Source organism: Phocoena sinus, chromosome 10 (assembly GCF_008692025.1).
Source record: "Phocoena sinus isolate mPhoSin1 chromosome 10, mPhoSin1.pri, whole genome shotgun sequence".
Classification (NCBI taxonomy): domain Eukaryota; kingdom Metazoa; phylum Chordata; class Mammalia; order Artiodactyla; family Phocoenidae; genus Phocoena; species Phocoena sinus.
This window is the reverse complement of record NC_045772.1, coordinates 37,632,490-37,648,808: the sequence shown is the minus strand read 5'-3', so window position 1 is coordinate 37,648,808 and position 16,319 is coordinate 37,632,490. Positions and strand designations below refer to the sequence as shown.

Genomic DNA, 16,319 nt, shown 5'->3' with positions numbered 1-16,319 from the left:
ATTTTTTATATTTAAGTATCTCCCTTTTTATATTTACTATTTTTTATGAAAGACTACACTTTCTGATATTAATATAGCTGCATCTGCTTTATTTTGTTACCTAGTATTATATGGTATATATTTTCTGTCATTTTAGTTTCAACCTTTATTACCATATTTTAGATTTCTTTTATAAACTACACATAGTTTAAAAAAATTCATTCAGGGCTTCCCTGGTGGCGCAGCGGTTGAGAGTCCGCCTGCCGATGCAGGGGACACGGGTTCGTGCCCCGGTCCGGGAAGATCCCACATGCCGCGGAGCGGCTGGGCCCGTGAGCCATGGCCGCTGAGCCTGCGCGTCCGGAGCCTGTGCTCTGCAACGGGAGAGGCCACAGCAGTGAGAGGCCCACGTACTGCAAAAAAAAAAAAAAAAAAATTCATTCAGACAGTCTTTATTTCACATTGACTATTTTTTCCACTTATATTTAATGCAATTACTTCCACTTATATTTAATACAATTACTTATATACATTTATTTAAAAGTTAAAATAATGATGTTGGTTGTAATATCAAATTTTAGTGAATTTCCCGGCCTTTTAGAGAATGGTAATGTAAATTAAATGAAACCCAGTGCTTCTGGATATGAATACCAAGATTTTTAATTTTTTTTTTCATAAAGCTTGTCCATAGAAGAAAAATAGTCACTCATGTGGATTACTCATTTTAATCTATGATGAAGAAAAGGAAAAATAGAAAGAATAACTAGCATTACCACAAAACTTTCCACCATACTCCAATAAAAATATAAATTGTTCCTATGAGTAAAATATGGTATCTGGAGAATTTGTTATATAGCCAAAAGATGAATTTGCAACTTTCCAGGGACTTTGATGAACATTTTTAGCCAAATATTAAATTTTTAATATTATAACTCTTCTACTTTTCCTATAACACTTATTATAATTTTATAAGTATATTTCCTATAACACTTATAATTTTATAAGTATATTTATAAGTATAGGCTATTAAATTATTTTTCAAAAGATATTTGAATTCAAATATCTTCAAATACCTTTTGAATAATATCTTTTGAAAAATAATTTAATAGCCTATACTTATAAATAAGTATATTCAAATATCTTTTGAAAAATAATTTAATAGCTTATCCTCAAATACCTTTTGAAAAATAATTTAATAGCCTATCATAAGGCATATTCCTATTATGTGGTATTCTTGAAACAACACAGATTTCAACTGAAAATAATAATTTTGCAAAATAATAACTTTGTTATGAATATATAATCAGATTCCTTTTTAAAGTGCCTGTAGTGGTTATAATTAATGTTAAGTGAAAAAAGAGAATATGCATGTAATTTCAGCATTCACATTTTGCTGATTCATGTTTCCCTGAGTGTGCATTTGAAAAAGACAATGTAGTTACTGAAAGGTAGTTAGAATAAGTTGTTTTCCTTCCAGGTAAGTTCCTTCACATGGCAACACAAGTTCCTAGGCAGGGCTAGAAGGACCAGTAAGCCTCAATGCTGCCTCCTCTGGAAGCCTAATGAGGAAATAGGGGAGCCACAGAAGTGTGCAGTTTCTCCAGCCAACCTTTGATGAATACCAGTGGTAGAATGGGGCAAATCATCAGAAAACTAGCTCCTTTCTCATTTTGCCAAAGGAGGTAGTGCATCACCTCACTGGGATCCCTGGAAAAGCAACAGCAGCAGCCCTAAATCTGTGCAAATTCTACTGCCTCAGGCTATGCATGAGTGGCTCATCAGACCCTCCTTCTTAGAGGGCCAGCTGGGTGCAATCATGACTCTTTTCTGGAATGGCCAAATAAGAATTGGCCCATAGTCTAATCTCATTGAGGCTGAACAGGTGTTTAGCCATTAAGCTGCAGAGGCCCCTGGAGGTGTCTGGGGCTTCCTAGAAAAAAATAACTCACACATACTTTTAAAAAAGTACCCCAAGACCAGGTTTAATTTTATACTCTAAACTTCAGCAATTAAATTTAAACTGATGTACTATAAATAAGTTGCAGTAGCCAGTTTTATGAGTTGCTAAAGTCTATAGAGTTGAATTACTTCTGGATACGAGAGAAAGACCCTTAATTCCTTCCATCCAAAATAAAGATTTTAGCTTAATGCAAATTAGATCTTCAACATCTGGTTCAACACTCACCTCTCAAAACAAGTCTTCCAAAAAAATAAAACTAAAATCCCCCCTAAACACACTTACTGTGATTATTTCCATATAACACAAAAGTATTTATCTATGTACCATTGTTTTACACTTATCAATCATGTTTTAAAAAGAAACAATTGGTAACCAGTTAGAGTGCAAAAATCTATAGCACTGAACTGATATCTTTCATTTTTTCTAAAGTCCCAGAATAGTACTGCATATACAATAGCATTACAAATATGTTTCCTAAATAAACTTTTATTCTTACTTTATATTTTTCACATTTTAATGAGCAATTACATGTATAAAGCTGTATTCATCCATCTGTCTTGCAAATAAACATCCAAAATTATAAGCATCTTTGATCAAGAATAAAAATAGTCCCACTTTATTATGTTGGATAAGAGCAGTCTAATTAGAAACCAGCCTCTTGTTTAGTCAAGAAACTAAAAAAAAATCCCATTTTTTGTAGGAGAAAATACATATTAAAATTAAAAAAAGAAATATATATAAATATGTATGTTTACATATATTACATATATTTATACTTAAATGTGCTTATATATGCTATATATAAATACACACACATATGTACAAATACATTTATGTACAATAAAAATAAAGAGAAATAGAAAAGATAGGAAAAGAATAAAATACAAGTATTTACAATGTCTGTAATTGAAATTATATTACTATTTTGGACAGAACTGTAATAGGGATTTTGAGGAACAAAGATAGGTAAATTAAAATGATTCATATTAAACTTTATATGATCAGAAAACTGAGTATATATTAATATATAGTTTATTGTTTTATTATTATTAACAAAAATAATATATCTTTGCAATAATGCAAGTTCCTAATTTATTTTACTTATGTCCTTTTTCATTAATATGTTGCTTTTCCCTCAAAAAAATTTCAAGTACCTTTATTCTTATAGATTGATTAGAAATTAATAGTAAATAACAACTAAGACCCTTATTTCTAACAAGAAGTTGTTTTATTACTCTCAGCTTCCCAAATAACTTCTCCTATCCTGGAAAAAATCATTTCTAAAATGTTTCTTAACACATTAATCACCAGTGAAACAATATGCTGAGAGATCTCAAAAGTGCTTCCACATTCAGTGTTATTCTAACCCAACTTTTGGATGTTAGTCTATAATTCATATCTCTTTGCTCACTTTCATATTAAACATGATTTAAATGTTTGAATATAGGAAACCATGTTCAAATGTGCTCTCTAAATAAGTAGTTTGTGTTGAAATACAGATGCTTAAATAGGTCTAATCAGTAATGCATTAATGAATAGGAAATTACCTAACACAGAAATCTTTTCGTATCATATATACAAAGCACTACATTTCTCTCATGACAAAATTCCTGCATACGAACTATCTTTCATTATTTTGGCTACATATTCATGACTTCAAAATTTTAAGTACCTATTCTGACTAGTTGACTAGTTAAAAATATTGATAAGTTAAATAATTAAAATGAAATTATTCTTTTCTTTCCTATCCCCTATCCACACCGGCACATAGGAAGCAAACATTTGATTCAGTTGTTATGTGTATATCTTCAAACTCTAAGGGATACACATTAATTTCCTTCTCCCCTTGCCTTACATATATTCCATGGAATTGCCCGCTGATATAGCTGTTGAATAAAATCTAAACACAGAGATTACACTGCCTTCTTCTATGAGTCATTCCTTTGGGTCCACTCCCATTTGGCTTAGGAGAAGGACACCCTTCTCTTCTTCATGAGTGTAAAAACCCTGCATTACTTCTTACCGGCTGAAATTCTGCTAATGAGTCCTTTCTGGTTTTCACCTAGAGAGGCTAAAGGTGGTGATTCACAGTGGCAGGACTGATACTACTGTAATTATTAACTAGTAAGTCTGTGGGTATGTTTAGCACTTCTTCATGAAATGCGGAGATGCTTATCACCAATGGTACTATGCTTTGAGGCTCTAAGTAAAATTTTGAATCAACAATGGAAGTTCCACTTCACATCTTTTACTTTCTTATTTATTGAAAGTTTCAATACTTGGTTTCCATTTGTTCCATCTGAAGACCTATTAAATTCCTCTTCTTCATTCATTTGTTTGTTGGAGTGTAGTTATAAACCAGGCAGAAATTTCTGCTTTCAAAGGGATTATATTTAATGATATTAAACAAGATAAATAAGATATTCAGTATCCAAATATATCCTTATGATTTTTGCACTGCTGTTATTTTTCCCAGTGGCCAATATTTGTAGTTACCCTTGAGTCCTATTTCTTTTCCCACCGGAAGATTCTATTAATACTGCCTTTGTAAGGTTTTTATTCTCTGCTATTTTAATTCTTGCTACCACTACCATAATCTGAAGTACACTTGTGTAATCTCATTCCAGAATTATTATAACAGCCTCAATCCCTTTCTCCATAAGGTATTCTGCTAGAGTTCTTATCAATACATTAAGTACACAAATATGATCATATAAATCATGTGTTTGAGAGTATTTGTTCTTATTCATTGAGCAAATATACACTGAGGAACTCACATGACAGTATTATTCTAGACCTTTGGAATATAATAGTGAACAAAAGAGACAATGCCTCTGACTATATGGAGTTTATATTATAGTAGAAGAAAACAAATAATAAACACATAGGGGCAGAGAAAAGAATATTGGATGATCTTTCTGATAAATTAGCATTTGAACAAAAGACCCAAGGAAAGTGAGAGAGTAGGTTTAGGGGCTATCTGTGGAGACAGTATGGTAAGCAGAAGGAATAATAGCAACAGCATACCCAGGTAAAGGGATATCAAGTTGGAATGAACTATGGGAAGGAAGGTATGAGATGAGTTCCTAGAGGAATTGTAAGGTGAGAAGTCATGAAGCGTCTTAGAAACCACTCCATGGGCTTTGGGGATTTTATTCTGATGGGAAGCCAATGATGATTTAAGCCTTGATGTGACATGATCTGACTCATATTTTAAGAAATTTATCCTGCTTGGTTCACTGAAAAAGGACGTATGAAAAGGATGGTGGTTCTGATCAAGGTGGTAATTTTGTAGGGGTGTTTCCGAAAATTGGTTAAATTATCAACAAATTATGAAGACAGAACTCATAGGATGACTCTAAGGTTTTAACTTTGTAAACAGTGCATGAAATTGCCATTAATTGATTAGGTGGGAAACTGCAGGAGGTTTGTGGAGAGTGACAAAGACCAGAAGCTCAGTTTTTAATTCATTATGCTTTAAATTCATATTGGATATACAAGTAGACATGTCAAATATTTAGTTGGATATACAAGTCTGAAGTTCAGGGGAGTGATCCAGTCTAGAGATGTAAATTATTCAGTTATCAGTGTCTAGATGGCACTTAAGCTGTAAAACAGGCTAGGATTATCAAGGGAGTAAATATAGGTAGAAAAGACTGCAGGGTCCACATAGATAATCCATCCAACTGGCCTCTCAGTTCCTTGATGTCATCAGTTCCAATGAGCTTCATTCCCTCTGTACTTCAACCATTTCCATGACCATAACTTGGGTCTTACCAGCACCTGGGAATGTTTTGGTCCTAAAATGCTTAAATCAAGCATTTTACCCTCTCACCACAATTCTGTATCCCTCTTCCTACACCCTGTTTTTCAAATTTATTGAGACCCTGAATACTGTGCTTCATCAATCCCTTCCTACCTTCACTGAAATTCTTATTCAGCTTAGACTTTATGACATTCTTGCTAATATTCTCAATTATCTTGCTCCATTGGCCTTCCACAGTAATTGACTGGCAGAACCACAGCCTGAAATCAAAATGACTGTAGGCATCCCCCCCACCCCCGCCCATACCTGGGCTACAGAGCACTGTTGGAGGAAAAGAAAACACACCTTTGAGTTTATTTATAACCACTACAAATTCACTGCCTACAAGTGTACCCCAACACTTTCCACTAATCCATCTATGGTCTACCTAATTCTCCCACAATCCATAATGGCTAGATGCATCTTCTCTATATTCCTGAAATATCTTAACCCATCATCTCCCCACTACTGTCAGCTAATTAGGTCTTTTTAACTTTGTGGGGAAAACAGAAACGATTAAATGGAAACTCTTGCAACTTTTTAAGATCCCCACCTACAAAAATGTTTGCATCAGTTTCCATTCTTTTTTTCTACTTCCATTTCACATTTGAAGCGACATTTCTCTTTCTGTGTAACATGCTCTGGAGTCCATCTTTTTCTGCTTCATCCAATGACCTATTAATTAACCTCTCTTTCCTCAGTAAATTCTTTTCCCTCTCTATGTGTTTTCCGTATGTTTCAACACACTCAAATTTTCTCTCCTTAAAATAATTGTCTCTCAGCCTCATCGCTTATATTGGCTATTATTTCTTTTCACTTCCTTCATAATTAAACACTTAGAAATTGTTTCCTTAGCCACTGAATCCAATTCTTACCTTCCATTTAATTTCTTAGGCCACTGGAAACTTGATTCTACCTGAATTACTCCACTAAAATTATTCTCACCTAGACCACCCTTTATCCTCTTGTTGCTAAATTTCAGTGGGGCACTCTGTTGTTGAACTCTCAACATCCTGAAACTGCTAATAACCCTTTTCACCACCCTCTCTTGACCTCGGCATTCATGATTACAAACTTTCCTGGTATTCTTTCCTGTAACCAACCTGTTTTATCTTTTTTGAGAAATACTCTTCCTCTTAATTTTCCCTTTCCCTTTCCTCTGACCTTTAAATGCTTTTCTTCCTCAGGGGTTTATTCTGAACTCTTATCTTCTCATTCAGAATACATTTTTTTGGAATCATTTCATCAGATCCAACAGTGTCAATTAACTATTCTACATGTTCAAATTAATGGCTATAAATGATATCTAACCTTTAAATTCCAAAATCATTCATATATTCCCAACTCTGTCACCTCAATTTAATGTGTCCAAAACTGAACTCAATATCCCCCCTCCAGAAATGCTCTACCCTCAAGGGATTCATGTATGTACCTTTATCTATTCAATTGCCAAATTAGAAAGTTCAAAATCATCCTTGACTCTTCAATAAGTTTTATTCTCCTTCCTCCAAACAACCACTTATTCTTGTGTGTTCACTAAGTCCTTAATAGCTCATGAATCAGTTTATTCCTCTCCATTCTCACTGTCACTTCATAGGCTCATACTAAAAATTTACTGTTTTAAACAAAATAAAATGTTGACTTTCCCCTGAGACATTGCCTCAATTAGTTTTATAATGTAGTAGGACAGACAAAAAAAAATCACCATTATCATTTTTGTCATCCCTCCTTTGGATGACTGCAAGAGCCTTTTTCAATGGTTTTCCTGCTTAGTTGTTTCTCTAAATCACTCTCCACTAGAGTCAGAAAAATGTTTCTGAAGGACAGAGCTGATTAAGTGACTCTCCTGTTTAAAGACTTTAATGGTCCTCATGTTCTTTAGTATAGAGTACAATTTTTTTTCCATGAAATTTCTTACTTCTTGCCCTGGATTAATCTTTTACCTTCTATCTCACCACCACCTCCCATCCTTCAACTTATTTCATACTCTAGCCACTCTAAGTTATTTTCTAAGTTTTAACTTATGCATATAGTATTTCCTTACTTAAAATTCCATGTTCCACCTTTCTCAGTTGGCAAACTTCAACTCATTCTACAATTAGACATTATTTTCTTTTATTTGCCCTCCTTGATCCTCCAGCCCCTTTTTACTCCCATCAATTGGATTACGTGATCTTCTTATTTTCATTTCATCCTGTGCTTACATTATATTGTAATTAGTTTTTACCAACCTGTCTACTCCACTATATTGTAAGATTCTGAAATAAGAAACTGTGAATTGTTTACCACTGTATTCCCAAAACCTAAACAAATGTCTAGCAAACAGCATACACTCAAATATACACTGAATTCTGACTAAACAAGTACGAGAATGAAAGTTAGTAATACAGCAATATAACATTCAGGCTGAAAGAAATTAAATTAGATAAAAATTCAGACTCACATATTTTATTCCCTTATCTTTTGAAGCAAGTGAGTAGAACATTGGCATTTTTTGAATAATCAAATTAAGATCAGTTTTGGAGACTTTAAAATTTTAATGCTATCTACAATATGAAAAATATATAACCTGGTCTAAATAGCACCCTCAGGAAATTGAATTTGTTTTAAATTCTGTAGAGTGTTTACTCAAATTGCTAAGAACCATCAGGAAGACCATTAAAATGAGAACAGAAAGTACGAAAACATGGAATGTACAATTCTGGTTCCTCAGTGGGGAAAGAATTAATAGAGCTGGAGAATGTTCAGGACAGTGTGCATATCAAGCCCAGGGATACCAATTAGATGCATATTCACTTATTCATCACACTCTAGAAATAAAGAGAACCATTAGCATTTGAATAACGGAAACTTAGAACAATTAAAATACTAAGTTGTGTAGGAAGCAAATTTATAGAGCTTCTCACTCCGGGGTAACAAATAGAAAGAAAAACAAGGGAGGAACTGAATAGCCCCAGTGGCATTCTTGCTGTAAGTCCTGGATGAGGCAATGAGGTGGACTTGATTCAAACACTGATAATAGAACTGCGAACTATCAGGACACTTCGACACTTGACCAGTATGTTCAGGAATTTGTTTCATATAGTCTAGGGTTTGTCCCACATTACTCTTTATTAGATTTTGTCCATATTAACCCTCAAAAAGAATCAGAAATAATAGGAAAGTAACTAGCTAGTTTATATCAGTTTATAATCAGAAAGTTTCTTAAACCAAATGACAAAGAGAAACTCCCCTCATGGTATGCATTAGTCTGCTTAGATCTGTATCACGAAACTTAACTTTTGTGGCCAAGCCAGCTGAGCTACTAAAACCCACCTGCAGACTTAGACCTAGCTCGCAGTCTGTGACAAATCCTGGCTCCAGGCTGAGGTTCCAAATCCTCTATGTCGCCAGCTCATGGGCTCAAACAGGACAGTGATCTGTCACACTACTGGTACCACATGGACCTGCATATCCACAGCTCTCCAGATACCAGGTTCAGCTGGTATAGCAGTATAACTATTCATGCTTTATACCTGTTTTTCAGCATCTAAAATTACCTTGGCTATCAGAAACTGAGTTACCTAGACCTTACCCTGGCCTTCCTAATGGCCGGCCTGATGACCTGACAACTTGATAATGAGGGATATCCCTGACACCTATATATTTCACAAGCTCTTCATTTTCAATAATGTTAATATTTTAAATTTAAAACACTATAGAAAAATGGTATATTAAAAAAGCACTTAATAATGATATTTTACCCTTCAGATTTTAATTATCTATTTTATTTTTATATGTAAATATATGCTATGTTTTTACACTGGAGGTTAATCTGTGATCTAATTTTTATGAATGAAAAATATATGCAGAATGTAGAATATCTTTGATACAAATTTTCAAAGACAATTTTAAGTTAACATAATGGGCCATATTTTTCTTAACGATAGAAGGGTTTATTTTCTAAGATAACTGTGTGATTTAGAAAAGTCTGCAAGTTCTATTTGCAGCAGCAACTGATTTCCAGTTTACAAATTTAAAAACATACTTTTTGAAATTCTTTTCAGAAGAAAGCCATTATAAAACTTCTTGAATTGCCCCTGAAAATAATGAATGAGTGATTCTCTGTCATTATTAGCATTAAAACTGAGAGTTCTTGAATTTTCAAAAAACATACTTAACATATTGTTAAAAATATTAATGCAAACTATATTCCTGGAGTTACTCAAATTTATTCTTACCAGATATGCAAATTTATTTATAATGACATTTGCAAATTTGACACAACTTTTTATACATGCTTACTATTTGAAAAAAAGCAAAATTCACTTTTTCCTAATGCTTCAGAAATAATATTTATATCTACCCACAGAAAATTTTTCAATATTTAAATATACCATTTATATTTAAAGATGTATCTGATATTTCTATTATACTGGTAAAGAAATTACTCCACAGCTACATATCCTTGTGAGAGACCATTCATTCAACACTTTATATATTCTGTTCAATGAGAAAAAATTATAGGAACTTGAATTTCTTACCAATGAAAATTTCATCATAGAATGGGTTTAGTAATACACTGTCAACATTTATAAAAAAGACACAACTTTAGAAATGGATAATGGATAACAGTATTCAGATAATCTATTAGAAAGGCCTTTTTTTAAAGAAAGAAAAAGAAATATGAAACTTCAAATGAACTTAGGTTATGTATAATTTAATCTGACTTTCAGTTTTCTAACGGGGGCAAAAACAATAGCTTAATTCAAAGCCTTATTCTTAAATGACTGAAGCAACTCTAGACACCATTACCATTTTACCTTCATACTTAGACTACTTTATATAAGCTTTATAAAGGATTAAAAAGTGATTTTATTACCTAGCTCTTGGTAATATCCTCTCAATATCTCTTTAACAGTGGGAAACACTAAATGTATGTATACTGTTAACACCCTAGATTGTCTTAGCTCCTACGTACTCTGGCATTTGTGTGATGTTTTCCACTCTACAAAAAGTTATAAAGTAAGCCCTATCATTGAATTTCAGAAAATGTAGGTAGCAGTATAAAATACCCATCATCATGGTAAGGGATGGCCAAGAGAGAACCTATATCTTCATAATATTATAAATTATGTCCAAAGAAAAAAAGACATACACACATGTAGTATAAAAATACAGACAAATATACAGTTCACTTTTAGCTTTTGGGAATTAAGTTGATTAAGTTCGCCTTTAGGTCACCATCTTTCCTTTCTGTGACCTTTTTCCCCTGTAAGGGGCTTCTTTCAGTAACTAGGATTTATGCTGACTCAATCTTCCATGTTTAGAAACTTGCTTTCTTGAAAGGATATGATAAACTAATTTATTTTAACATGTAAATAGCAGGTAAGAGTTTTATGGTCACATGCAGAAGAGAGGTGTTTAGTTTAGTTTTGAACACGGGACAAATCCTCTTAAAACCAACTTATCTCTAATCGCAGAATTCTTTCAGGAATCAGTGAACAGTGGGGGAGGTATTTTAAAGGTAATGAGTTTATTTTTCTATTAAGAGTTGAATGCTATGCACAAACATAACACAAAGCAGCAGGATGAAATTACATCACATAAGCAGTCACCTACACTACTACACTGACTTACATTTCATCTTGTCTTATGCTGCAGTATAATAGGTTCAGGGACTAAATATAAGCAGCTATCTGAAGACAGTACATTTTTTTTCCTGCATAAATTTAGACAATGAAAACAAAAGGAAGGGAAAGGACTAAAATATGTTGTTTGGCCTACTTTAGGAGCATTATGAAGATTAGACAACATCATGAGACACATGAGAGTGAGACAGGAGAGAAAGAGCTACAACTGAAAGTTATCTTTTTAACACTTCAGTGGTGTCTTAAAGTAGTTATATACTTCAGCTAGATGCCTAGATGAAGTATAGCTAAAAATTGACAACACAGGATTCTGTGTGTTCCACATTAAACCTCACAGTGCTAAGTGAAAAGCAAGCAGTGATACAAATTTATGCATTGGCTGTTTGTTGAAATAAATTGAATTTTATTACTTTAGATATACACCATGAACTCATGTTTGTGCCTCAAGCATGAAATCACAGGAATGTTGTTTTACTCAATGTTTTCTGAAATCAGACATCACAGAAAGGCCTACAATGTTCCAATACTAGGCTATCAATCTCTTGCTATTGCCTAAAAATGATAATCTTTTAAAACTTTCAAGCACTTTCTCCAATTTTCTAGAAGCTTCCTGGGTAAAGCAGGAAAGAAACAGCAATATCAAGAATCAATACTGTGAAAAAAATGGGCTGATAAAATAATTTTTTCTCAGTAACTAGAAAGTATATTGCAACTGAAATCATACACTTATTTACAATGGTAAACTCTCAAGTTCCAAAAAGCTTTAACTTTTTTTGTAGCCCGTTAGTAGGACATAAGGTGTTTACACATACTAATGAAGCTTTTATTCTTATTTTTAGAATCAACGTATGGAGATGAATTTTATGAGTATTAAAACTTTTTTAAAACACTAAATGACACCTCAGAGCAAGTTCACATTTTTGTATTAGTTACTGCAATAGCTATAAAGTTTTGAAAGAAACTATTTCAAAAAGTTACCTGTATGACAACTTGTATACAAGTAACTCTGATGATCTGGTATGTACATAATTCATTTCGTCAATAGTTAAATTTAAGGAAGAATCTAACTTACCGGTGGATCAGCCCCCTTAGAACCAGTCAGCCCTCCTGTTAGGGATTCGATATCCTGAAAAGGGGAGAGGTGTTGATTGTAAAATGCCACTCAACAGCATGGAGAATTTCCCAGTCCCACAGTGTAATATTTTCTTTAGCTACAAAGTTAGGGCACTCAGCTATATTTCTGTTTTGTTTTGAGACAATCTTACACACTGTAATGCTATACCAATGGTCATATCTAAAAATCTAGATATTTTCTCCAACTCTGTATAATCTGTAAATAGAAAAAAATACAAACAGACTAATTATTCTTGAAATATGTAAAGAAAATGGCTCTAGGTGGGAGCAGATGTTTCATTCTCTAAGAAGCTGAAGTGAGGGCAGAACAGAAAAAAGAAATTTAATGAAACTGCAATTTAACATATTATTTGCAAATACTGAACCCATGGAAAATGCTTAAACTACAAAAAAATCTAATTATCTACAGTTCACTCTATTACTATACATAGAAGATGAAAATATTAACAGATATGGACAGATTAGCTATTCTTTTATAAGGATTGATTTCTAATCTTAAATCGGCAACCACAGTAGATCATGCCTGAGAAATGATTACAATTGACAAAGGTATCACAAATGAAGAAATGGGTGATGCTGTGACAAACTCGAGAGCAAGTGTGCTGTTTTAGGAACTAGAGCTCAGCCTTATCAGTTGTACGGCTTTGGTCCCAGGGTTACTAATCATATGGCTTTTTCAAAAGAAGCTAGAATTTTAGGTTTTTAAGTAAAATCTCTCAGGACTTTAATGTTTGCAACTGTTTTAATTTTTAAACCATCCCCCCACTCCTCCCAAACGAAAAAACAAAACAACAACAACAAAAAAACCTGTCTGCTCATAGGTAGATGAATAGGAGCTTGGGGCTAAATTGATAAGTTACAGTTTTTGCTAAAAAGTTTCTTTCTTGTGACCCTGGCCACTTCTTATCTGTTTGCATCTAGTTGAATGGATAGGTTTGAGGAACCTGGGGAAATGTATTTCAGTAAGAAATCAAAGATGAAAGAAAGATAATTGAGTAAAGATAGAAGGAAAAGAAATTTAAATATCTATGATCAGAGAAACAGCCAACACCTGGATATCATTAAGAAGACATGCTACTAATTCACTTGGGACTCAATTACATCATTTCACTGGTATCTCAAAAATGGGGAATCTTAACAATAAATATGGGACTCAAATGAGCACGTGCAGGAAACATTAAAGGCAGGGCAGGGAAGAAGGAAGGAAGGGATGGTGTGGTGAAAGTTTCCATCTGAAGGAGCTGACTTTGAACAGGAACTTGATGAGTGATGAATTTCTGCATGCATATTTTATTAAGGGCCATGAATGATAAGGCAACCACAAGAATGCTTGCCAAGAAACTTACTGTCTTCTTCGTAATGCATATATTGTATATAATATTTTTTCCTACCCAGCATCCCTTTGAGGAACTTCTTCCCTCTCCATTCTAGTTCTAAAAGAGGCTTATAAAAATCGTTTCAAATGTTGTAGGGGCCTGCCAGAGAATTAAGGCAATATGGATTCTATAAGATATAATGGGAGTGTCTTAAGTCCTTGATAATATCATTTGAGCAATGTCTGAAACTGGATGTTCTCCCTGCCTGCAACTTTAAGATAAGTTTCTGGCTCCCAAACACTAAAAGATCCTAATTAATATGTCTGCAATATTAAGTCTATTTTGAAAAGGCCCTCCCTCTCTATCCTATTGAAATTCTTTATTCCAACACCACGCATACCATAAACAATCAAATCATCTAAATTATTTGATCTTACGTGATCTTTAACATTTCTATTGTTATCTAAGTAAATCATGTCAGTATACAATAAAATTAAGCATGAAACATATTTATAAATTGGCAAACAAAATTAGCATTCCTTTTGAATCCAAAGATTAAAATATAATCTAAAAATTGTTTTAGAATTTCATGGAGTGAAATAAAATGGTAATAAAATGGCTAAAGTATTAGATTAACAGAAAATAAAACACACAGCCCTTTTCACTTTTTGATAATACTCCTGTTATGACTATGACAAAAAACAAAGTTCTATTCACATGAAAGGTTTCTTCCAAGCACATTTTAAATAAAAAGAACAAAAAAAAGGTGTTAAGTACATTTTGAGTTAATACCTTCGTTATTCATAGAAAGGCATATAAATGATATTAACAATAGAATTTCTGATGACATTATCAGAGAGGTAATAGGGAAATTAATTCAGAGAAAAAATATTTTAGCAATTTAGTTGAGGCATTTTGTCATCTTGTTAATTAAAAGTTCTACCATGATTTCTTGCCATCGTAGAAAAGTTGGGCCAATGCTCAGATCTGTAAAATTTTAAACTTTTCATGATAGTCATGGTCTTGAAAAAAAATAAAGCAACAATAGAATTTTGGAGATGAATGGAAAAGGCATTGGTATTTCTGTTTTTTAACAAGTTGAATTAAAGCAAATTATGAACTCATGGCTCTAAAGAGAATACAGATATATTCTTTTATCCTGTTTATTCTTTTAATTAAAAAAACTTTTTTTAATCTTATTTTCTATTTTGAGTGTAAGTTGAGAGAGAGTGTCCTACTTGGATAGATGCCCAAACTAAACATGGCTTATCTATCACTTGACTCAAAAAAAATTTTCAGGTGTGAATAACAAGCATAAGTATGCATGAATGCATTTATGTTGTAAAATTAATAGGTGAAATAAATCCCTTGAGAAACTCTGAAAATAGTTGAAAGTGAGTCAGTCTTTCTGATGGTTGCTAAATATCTTATCTACAAAATATAACTTAAATCTTTGACAAATTTGTCTATCTTGTTATTTACATGTATTTTTATAGAGATAACAAAAAGGGAGACACTAAAAAGTAAAAACATTGATTTCCTAGATGGTTTTTAAACTTACTACTGTAATAATGTTATTTGTTTGATTAAAACATTCAAAACAAACTTTGATTTTTTACTACGTTATGGAATTTTTTAAAACTATGTTGTACACCATATTCATTTAGATTTAATAGCTAATAAAATAATAACTACTTATTGAACATTTACTACATGCAGGCACTCTTTAAATGCTTTATATACATTATAAACAGTTTTATAGGGTAGTTATAAGAGCCTTATAAAGTAGTTATTTCTTTTCTCACTTAGGCTAAAAGGTTTATATAATTTACCCAATATCACACAGCTATTAAGAAGTGGGGTTACAAAATATATTTGTTTGACTCCAAACCTATGTCTTTAATACCAGTTGTAGGAGAACAGCTTTATCCTGACGCCCTGGTGACCTTGCACATATCCACATGGGCCATGTAGGCAAGGCTAACCTTAGGTTGGCCCATGTCTTGGTGGAATATTCTGTGGACCTCCAGGTAAGCAAGTCATGAAGACCTTACACATGGCTGTTTCTCATTCTCCTCCCTGGCACCAATGAGGCATGGAACTTTCCACTGCACTCATCTCCCCCATCCCCAGATCCATCTACAGGCTATAAAACTGCTAAGGTGCAATATGGAGTGGGCTCCTCCCCAGCAGAGCAACCTGTCACTCTTGTTGTCTGTCATCTGGCTCATCCAATTTAGTGTTGTCCTGTGGGCCTAGCGACCACATACAGGATTGGATTTAGGCTACTGATGTGACTAAGGTGCAAAATTTAAGGAGGCACTCATTTTGAGGGTCATACAGGTGTTGATCCTGCCCCTGCAGGATCCTGACAGTGAGTGCCTCCTTAAATGTTATACCCTAGGCACCTCATTCTTAGACATCTGCAAAAACAAGCTGACACTTGTACAATCCTGAGAGTGAATGACTCCTTAAACTTTGTGCCCTAAGTACCT

General features: G+C 33.4%; 1 protein-coding gene across 5 annotated transcripts in view; it reads right to left on the bottom strand.

The window, feature by feature from the left end:
- Nucleotides 1–16,319, bottom strand: part of PPFIA2 (PTPRF interacting protein alpha 2) — a 473,113-nt gene that overhangs the window by 374,546 nt on the left and 82,248 nt on the right. For 4 of the 5 annotated variants that reach the window (XM_032644985.1, XM_032644987.1, XM_032644986.1 and 1 more), the window contains one exon: nt 12,447–12,500. The exons of the other annotated variant lie outside the window; for it this stretch is intronic. In XM_032644985.1, the coding sequence (XP_032500876.1) occupies nt 12,447–12,500 (54 nt within the window). The remainder of the gene's footprint in view (nt 1–12,446; nt 12,501–16,319) is intronic. 5 annotated transcript variants of the gene reach the window in all.